Here is a 9,380-nt window from a genome sequence, read left to right as displayed (position 1 = left end):
CTCTATGCAGTGAAAGTTTGTGAAAAGAGAATGGGTCGAAGATGGGTTAAACGGGCGGGTTTCTAAAAGAATAGGATATTTATTAAAATTGGGGTAGGTCATTTAATTCTGAGCTTGCCACGTGTCCCTCTGTCAAAATTAAGGGCAAATTTGTGCCAAATTATAATGAGAGAGTATATTTGGACTGAAAGTATAATGGCAAAAGTATATTTGGACCGAAAAATATAAAGAGGGGTATTTTGACCCTTTTCGGATAGCACAGGGGTATATTTGACCATTTTCCGTTCAAAATAATAGCTATAACAGGTGTTAAAAGTGACTATTTGCCATTTTTCCCTGAAGTTGGGGAACCAGGCATAGCCATGAGCCCAAGGCATGACTGAGAATGCTTTTGAACGATAAATATGGCACAAGAAGAGCCATTAACAACTTGGGTAAAAATATGTTCCTTAAGACGACTTGAAGAATGATCCTAACTACGTAAACAATTAACCAGAGATAAATTAAAATAAATATAACTAGGTAAACAAACAAAAATGAAATCACTGTTTCTTTATTAGTTCCAAATGATTGATTTGGTCCTTAATTCTAAGCAAAACTTACATAGCCAGTGATTTTAAGGGAGGCGATGACAAAAAGTAAGATACAACTATGGACATGATACAACCAGAGGCTTACATTACAATGCCTTCTTATATCCAATACAATTACAACTTTCTTGCTATATCCACATTATGTGTTTGTGTTCTGGAAAATTGCTTTCAGACTAATTTGATTTCTACAAAGTGATAATCACTCTAAATCTTTTGAAAATTTCAATAAAAATGGCAGCACAAAGAAGATAGAAATTCAGCACATGATATATCTGGAAAAATCACCCAGTTATCTGTTACTGATATCATCCGCTGAAGACTCAGAAGTTGTATCGTCCAATGTAGAGGTTGAGGCTGTGTCTACTGAGCTACTATCGCTATCTGAAGATGCAAAATTTTGGTCCTCTGACGGTTGTTTCAAGTGCCAATACATTATACTTGCTGTCAGCATAAGGATCATCTTTTGATTTACCTGATTAAACACAACAATTATATATAGTTCTGGAGCATACTAGAAGAGACTTGTGAGTTGGGCCAATACTCAAGTTCTTAGTGTAAAATAGAGGGCATTAGTAAAATCTATGGGTTGCCAAAACTAAAAGAAGGGCTTCTCAACCTTTTCTCAAGGAATTAATATGCTTGCTAAAGGTAAAATAATCCCGGGATTATTAGATATGAGAACCTCCGATTAGGAAGGACGCATCAATTATTAGAACGTCTTAGTGGTGATTAACAGAAGTAAAAGAAAGTGACCAAAAGACAACTGCATAACAACGAACAATTACCTCAATTATATCTTCAGGTAGCAAAAAGATTGAACATCCCAGCTTCCTGGCAATACTGATTATGTAGGTCGCATTCATCTTCTTCTGCTCCTCTGCATCATCCAAAATTTTGAATAAATCAGAGAGTCAACCTCATGATGCTAAAAGTAGCCAGGAACTGTGAAAGCAAACGAGTACCAAAAGGTCGAAGCTGATGAAGTTTCTGTGAGGTATGATCTTAGCTCCCTCACAGGAGGAGAAGAGGAAGGAAAATATAACATTGAGACTGTTGGAATGCAAGGAAATTGATTGAAATAGATAAAAGTCAGTTATTCTAACTATGTTGAATGACCTTCCAACGATCAGGACCATTTCAACTGTTCAGTCTGTTTTAGTGCCAAGAAACAGATAGTATTAGGTAAAAGCAGAAAAGACGTCTTCCTGGCGGAAAATGTCATCAACAGACATATAGCTATTGTGCTTACGGTTCAAAAAAGTTCGGCTGATGGGAGTGTGATATATTAAAACCTCGGCACCTCTGTTAGGGAAAGGTATTCCTGTCACTTGAATAAAGTATTTCAGAAATTACTGTTCTGAAAAAGTTACACATGATACATAGTGTGTAAAGCAAAGGGGAAAGAGATCTGGTAAATTATTTCAAAAATACCATATAATCTGCATTATTTTCCCCCTTGCACCTCTGTTGAGAACCTAGCTCATATAAATCAGTCGGGCATCCCTCAACATTTACATTGAATTACATTTGATAATAATTTGTTACCGTAATGCAAAAGCAAAACCAAAAGAACAAAGAAATATATTGCGAGAAAATATCAAGAACCAAATTCTTTTGTATACCACCAAGAAAGTGTATTGACTTGACTTGTTGAAAGCGGGAACCTGTTTGAAGTCTGAAAGAAAATACCTGTTTCCCCTTTTGTTACAAGACTCCAGTTTACAGCTCGAGGATGAACAGAACTTAGCAGTTCAAGGAAAAAGATTCCAGTTGACAAACTCTTATCCTGTAAATAAAACAAAGTCCACACCTTCTTCATCGTGGTAACAAGAGGTAAAATAGTAGTAAAATTAAAGATATGTATTGGCCATCTTGTAGCACATTATTCAACTCATGCCTTGTCCAACAACTCTATCTATATTCTCCATTTCTCCTAAATGGGACGTTTTCTCTGATGTAGAAGACGTGATTGCAACATTCTGATTTCTTAATATGCCTCAGGCCAACAGTAACTCAAATAAAGCATCTGACTCATCAAATGGTGATATCGCAAGGAAAATGAGTGAACGTTTTACTATAGAATTTATTTTTTTGTCTAAAACTTGGTTCTCAGTTCTCACAAAGAGTCACCTGATTCTTAAAACTATTGGGATTTTAGTAAACAGATATATCTGTGGAGATGATACCTTAAAACTTGTCATATGACTCTGGCTTCCTGAGTTTCTTACTTTGCTGTTAGCCCACTCCAAAATGTGGGCATCAGTAATTTCCTTCCCATGGGAGTGAAATCTCAAATTCTTTAGGAGCTGAAGCATGTTACATCTCATTAACTGCCACAAGTAAGCTGAAACATGAAATAACGTGGTTGGTCCTTAACAATTTGAGCTTTTTGATTTCTGATTCAGTAAGGGAAATAAACTAGAAGGCTTACCCAATATTAACTTCTTGTTTCCCTGCACAACGTCATTTCCAGCAATATTTACTAGGGAAAACTTCAATTGTTTGCCAATCTTGACTACTTGGTTGCAATTTTCTACTTTTCTGAAAGGCATCTTAATTGGAGGCTTAGTGGCAATTTTCCAATTAACAATTCCTGGGGAGATCTTGTCAAGGGCCTCCAAAAGCACCCATCTGCATAAGACAAACATTCACGCAGAATGAAACATAGTCAGCAGAAGTGTTCTTCACATAAACGTTTACGAAAGAACTTCTGTAAAAGCCAAATAACATTAGAGCAGAGTTGAAGTTCTTTATTTGCAAGGGATCAAAAAGAAATTGAACTAATTCCGGAGCATGATTATACTACCATTGGGAAATTTCTACACTAAAGTATCAAGGCAGCACTCACCCATCTCTAAGATCTTCGAAAACATTGTCTATGTATGATAAATTTCCAAGACTATTGATCCAAAAGCGAAATGATCTTTCTTCCCTGGACATCTGAGCTTCATCTGGTGATATCTCAACAAATGATATCTGTTTTGTTTGTGTTGAAAGCCCATTCCTATAGTGAGAGATTTATGATCAGTTTATAGATTGAAACAAAATGATCAAATAAACAAAAGTTTACAGAATGCCAACCCCAGTAAAGTGTAAAATACAAGTTTTACAATAACCCCGACGCAGATAGTATATCAGATTTATACAGCAAAATTGGTGAATCCTAGAAGCGTTTTAATTGTGGGAAAACCTACAACAAATTTCAGATTAACTTTGTTTATTCAAGTCTCTTTGTAGACATGTAATGTGAAGCTAGTGATAAGTAATTATCCAAGCAGCATGTTAGAAAAAGGACACTGCAATGCACATAAAAACTCGTAGCTTTTGGAAGTATCAAGGTAGAACCCAAGCAAATGTGGTTTTAATGCAAGTAAAGTTCTTCAAGAACTTAGAAGAACCAGCTAAAGCTTCTTCTAGTTAGGTGTCAAAGCCAAAAAGAAAAACACAGTGAACAACGTAAGCTCACAATTAGAGTGAAAAGAAACATTTACTATTCTCACCTATGCTGAAAGATATGTGCCACAAATGCAAGGTTAAGATTTGGAGAACCTTCCACAATATCTTTCGCTGTTAAGTATCTTTTGCAGCCCATCCTATCTGCATGTTCCAGGACCAATTTTGCTCTTTCTAAAGGGTCTCTTAAAGTGAGCATGGAAGGATTGGTGTGCTCTGGTGCTAGAACATTTAGGAGGTGAGCATAAGCTTCTCCATCCTGCTTAAGCAATTAGAGAAAAAAAAAAGAATTAATATTATATCTACGAAATGGGAAACAACGTAGAAGAGATGAAAACTGAAAGCTCTTTTATTTTATTATTGAGTAAGGGACATACAGAAAATCTCACATATCATAGATTTTCATAGGAGGCAGTAAGGATATATCGGTTGATCAAATTGGTTCCTATTTATCATTTCTGTTCCAAACTTATTTAGCACTCTATGGCATTGGGAGAAGAGAAATGAAAGAACTGAAATAGTTTCTACTGATTATAGTGTCAATGCATAGATCAAGAAATCCCATAAATTATACTCCCTCCTTCACATTTTATGTGGCACTATAGTATGTTCCAAAATCATTTTTCTATATTTGGAAACAATTTAACCTTGAACTTTTCAGTTTACCCTTAATGGCATGCCTTTATTAGCCTCAGAAATCTCATGGCATGTTCACACCAAAAGTCTTTTTCTCTTTGTTAAACTTTGTGCCAGTCAAACTACGCCACAAAGATTGAAATGGAGGAGGGAGTAGTTGTTTTTGTATGTTTGGAACCATTATGCTGTAGTTCATGCTGCCCAAATAGGCAAGAGAATATAGAGTCACCAGCAATAGAGTCTCTACCATCCCTTGAGAGAAAACTATCTTTCTTTAGAAGAATTAAATAAAAACTGCAGATATAAAACATAAAAAGAAAAAGAAAATATTGTCATGCTTGATTGATACACAAGTCCAATTCATTCCCATCTACCTTAATGTCAGAAGAGAAGTTTGTCACGATTTTCCTGTATCCAGATTTCTTCAATTGAAAATTCATCCATCTAAGCAGGATCTTTTCTGGAGGAAGGCTCATCAACTCCTCTACATCCTGAGATCATAAAAGTGAGCTGAAGCATATAACACAAGCTTTCTTGGAAGATAGTCACATGAACAAAGCATTTAATGAGTGAATGTCCACTCTACCTTGCTATCATCAACTAACTCCACCAACTGAGGTGTTTTCTTTAGATTGAGATCTGCCAATAGTTGAATCTGAAATAGCGTGAATTTAAAAAATCAATATCCTCGGAAAATATGAAGATTGCAGTTTTGTGTCCTAAGATTTAAAATATATGGTGATACCATTTTGTATGTTAACGCCGGCTGCTCTTCCTAAGGTAATCTAGTCCTATAAAAAGTTGCTCCAAAACTTCAAATTTGAAAATCATCTTAAGTAGTCAATAAAGTACACATTCAGTACCCTTACCTTAATAATTTGAGATATTACTCCAAGAACAAGATGCCTCTGGAAACAAATCACACAACCAAGTATTAATACAGTATAACTGTTACACCAAAAAGCTGGTAATCAAAAGAATGTCACTCACAAATATCACATGAAAAAGAAGCTCATCATGTCAAGAGTTGGAGTAAATATTCACATTGGAAAACCAGTAAACATGCAACACATAATTCAGTAACATCTTGACAAGATTTTTCTCAAGCCTTTGATAAAAGTCATCATCATCTAGCCACAGACCAGAGAACGAGATGATGCAAAGGCAGCAAGGAAAAGGACATAGGTAATTGGATGTCTTCGAATATACTAGCGCCTAGAAGAGAATGGACTTCTCCAATGGAACAAAAAATTTAAGCTTATAGGCTTTTCCAAATGACAAGAGAAAGGAAAGGCCAAACTAACTATTGAGTCTTTTGTTAGAATAATGTATCGATAAATCCATTTGGACTGAAGTAAAATTATGAGTTGACAAACAAAATGATCGGATGATATCATACTAACACTGCTCAAAGCCAAAGATACAGAATCCTACACCATCTGATGAGAAATACGCTTTCCAAACTACGTTCCCAAGGGACTCAAATGGAAACAGAGTCATAATAATATGACAATCTCAGGGGAGAAGTGATGCAAATGTTAAGAGGGATTCATAAAGATACACATACCCTTCCTTCAATAAAGTCTTGAGTCCCAATATTGACCACAGTACATCCAATTGCCTTAGCTGAGTTTAGGCACAAAGTGTGATTTTCATTCCTTTCCCATGGATTAAGCATTCTCTTCATATTTATTGCTCGTTCATCAATTGTTCCAGGCACAGCGACATTGATAAGCTTACTGCAACAAACGGGAATTAATTAACAATCCAGACGATGGGGTTTACAAGCTCTAGGGACATGTGTAGCAAGATTGATGCTAACCAGATAAGAACGCCATCCTTGGCAATCTCAAAGAGATTGTTTGTAGAAGGATCAATAGGAAGGAATTTTTTCAAAAATTCATCTCCACCAAGATAGTTGTTAATATGGGCAACATATGATGCCTTCTCAGATTCACTAATTGTATGGAGTAGTGTACAAGTTGGAGACTTTAGGAAAGCTGATGAGTTCTTGGCATTATTTCCCATTCTTGCTGTGGCATGTCCTTGGAGTTTCAAATACACCTGTCATTTTATGCGCTCTTTAGATACATCCACTCTACTGTATGTTGTGAAACATCCACTCTAGAAACAGAACGAACACTTAAAAGTAAAATGTATGTGTGAATCTGCAGCAGAATGTATGTGTGAAACTTTGATTAACTAACAAAATGCATATCACATAGATTAGAGAGAATGTATCAATGTATGCATCCATTTATTATCTGTTCTTTTTCAAAATTGATGGAAGCTGTGTTCTGGATTTAGTAGAAGCATTTCTTTTACTAGTATTACAAGACAATATACGCAAAATTCTCAAATCAAGTCCAAACTACCTTTACTTTTAGATATGATAACAAAGGATAAAAGGGACTATATACAAGGTATGAACTTATAAATCTCCTATCTTTGTGATTTTGTGGTTAGTCTTTTAATCTAGAAAGCATATAAAAATAGGTTAAGCTAGCGCCATAGATTTTGGATCAGATTCTGAAAATTTATCTTCAAATATCTGTTTGGCCATGAAATTTAATCAGATTTTGGAAATTTATGTTCAAAATATTTTCAAGTTTCCCAAACCAGTTTTTGGGAGAAATTTCAGTTGGACTCACAAAACTTCCAAATAAAATGCATGTCTAAAGACAACTTCTAAGTCCCGAAAAGTCACAACTTGAAAATCTATAGCCAAACAGGAGCTAAAAGTTCACTTTAATGAAGAAATTCAGTAGTTGATATCTAATTTGGTCAAATTCCAAAATGAGGTGTCTCCTTTTGATGGATGATCCAACAGCCACAAAAAATTCAAGTTTTCAAAACTGGTTTAGTGCATATATATGTAACAACATTTTTCAAGTGGGGTATATATACATACCCGAAGAAATAGCTCGAAATCAACGTCATCATCCAAACATTTATAGGAATCTGTGAGAAAGGACTCTCTTTCTTGCTCTGTAAGATTCTCTCCAACGTGTTTCAGTTTCGCCATTTGTGAAGGCAAGTCCGCCAGCGTCAAACCGCCCTTATCTCTCCTCATCGTGTTGAACTGCACAAACAATAAACTGTAATCCCATAGAGAATTTAATTTAATAAAGAAAAAGAGATAAGTATTTTTTGTTAGAGAGAAAACATACGTGAGATTTTAAAGTCCTGAGTTCCACCTGAGTGAACTGATTTTGAAGCCATGGATCAGATACCAATACACCAACATATCCAGCCATTGATTTTTGTGTGAGTGTGAGAAATGGCAAGCGAAGAGGCTAACACTAGAGCTGGGGACGGAAAACACCTGTCACTCTCTCTTTCTTTAAAATTCAAATTTTGACGCTATTGTTAACTCCTCCTACTCCCTTGTTTTCTTCAGATAATGACACTTAACTCAAACATGGTACACTACTTAATAATTAAACCCTCTACTTTCTTAAGTTAAGTATTCCTTTTAATTTAAGTTCAATTTACTGAAAAAAATTATTTGTCCAATTTAACAAATCAAGTGAATTTTTTTTTTTTTTCGAATCTTACTCTTATCATTAAGTAATTAACTTTTTAAGATTTATTGGAGCACTAGTATTTAAATTAGATTTATATAACATACTCTAATAAATATGAGTGACTTAATAAAATATATATTTAGTATTATTTTAAAAGCGTGTAATATGCAAAATTAGAAACAGTCTTTATACCTTTTAAGGTGGGCTAAAGTCACACACTACTCTCTCTAGATCACACTTCATGAAATTACACTAGGTGAGTTGTTGTTATTGTTAGTACTCCAAAGAGAAATTGAAGGAGCACTAAAATTAAACTATGTAGCACTAAAATTAAACTATGTTTGGTATCGTTTACTAGTCAACAAGGAACGAGAAGAGTGTGAAACTGTGGAGAAAAAGTACTCCTTTTTAACGGTCCCTTTTTAAATTTTGTGAACTCCGCCAAATGTGTTGGCAGGTATAATTGGTGTCACATGACACACTCATCTAAAGTTCTAAACCACGTCCTTTGCCATCTTTCACCTTGCTTTACTTGATAGTATAACTTTAATACGAGTCCGCAACTTAAATGACTCAAAAAGTTGGTTTGTGGATCAAAATAACGGCTAAAAAAAAAAGGGACAAAAGTGTCTTTTGTGCACTAATTTAGTACGCAAAAGGTATTATTTATCATTTTCACAACACTTGTGTAATTTTAAAGTTTTGAAATTTCACGTTTTTTCTATATTTTGACCAAAGATTGGTCATGTTTCAAAACGCCGGAATATCAATATTTTATATAGAACCTGATATCTTTTTCTACGAACATTAACGTAGGCTCAATACATCAAGTATACGTAAACGTTTGGATCGTCGTTTTAGGGGTTGTAAAGTGCCCCGAAGTAAGTTTTGTTTGTTTAGAAACTTGTTATCTTTAGGTTTAAGTGTTTTATTTTATAAGGTTTTGATTTAAGCGTTTTATTATTTAGTCAAGGCATTACATTATTAAGGATATGTCGTTTTTTTTTTTTTTTTTTTTTTTGTCGTTCATAATTCAAGACAATTCGAATACATCAAGAAGAATTAAAATACATTGATAATTCAAGGCAATTCCAATACATCAAGAAGGATTAAAATACATTCATAATTCAAGACAATCTTCAACCACGAGAGGCTCTTCCACTACGAGAGG

General features: G+C 34.7%; 1 protein-coding gene across 2 annotated transcripts; it reads right to left on the bottom strand.

Moving 5' to 3' along the window:
* Nucleotides 1–537: 537 nt before the first annotated feature.
* LOC132056729 (fimbrin-2-like) lies at nucleotides 538–8,203 on the bottom strand. Of its 2 annotated transcripts, XM_059449046.1 has the most exons (14): nucleotides 7,853–8,194; nucleotides 7,594–7,764; nucleotides 6,505–6,746; nucleotides 6,250–6,421; nucleotides 5,552–5,590; nucleotides 5,269–5,337; nucleotides 5,057–5,173; nucleotides 4,094–4,305; nucleotides 3,442–3,597; nucleotides 3,025–3,224; nucleotides 2,780–2,937; nucleotides 2,283–2,379; nucleotides 1,379–1,470; nucleotides 538–1,065 (listed from the first exon to the last, which is right to left on the bottom strand). In XM_059449046.1, the coding sequence occupies exons 1-14, from the start codon at nucleotides 7,937–7,939 to the stop codon at nucleotides 883–885; spliced, it is 1,995 nt and encodes a 664-aa protein (XP_059305029.1). In that variant the 5' UTR covers nucleotides 7,940–8,194; the 3' UTR covers nucleotides 538–882. The 2 variants fall into 2 exon arrangements, 1 of the variants encoding a protein (XP_059305029.1); XR_009414922.1 differs by lacking the exon at nucleotides 2,283–2,379 and having other exon boundaries at nucleotides 928–1,065; nucleotides 7,853–8,203.
* Between the last annotated feature and the right edge of the window lie 1,177 nt (nucleotides 8,204–9,380).

The sequence above is a fragment of the Lycium ferocissimum genome, chromosome 5 (assembly GCF_029784015.1).
Source record: "Lycium ferocissimum isolate CSIRO_LF1 chromosome 5, AGI_CSIRO_Lferr_CH_V1, whole genome shotgun sequence".
Lineage (NCBI taxonomy): Eukaryota > Viridiplantae > Streptophyta > Magnoliopsida > Solanales > Solanaceae > Lycium > Lycium ferocissimum.
This window is presented reverse-complemented; position numbering and strand designations above follow the sequence as displayed.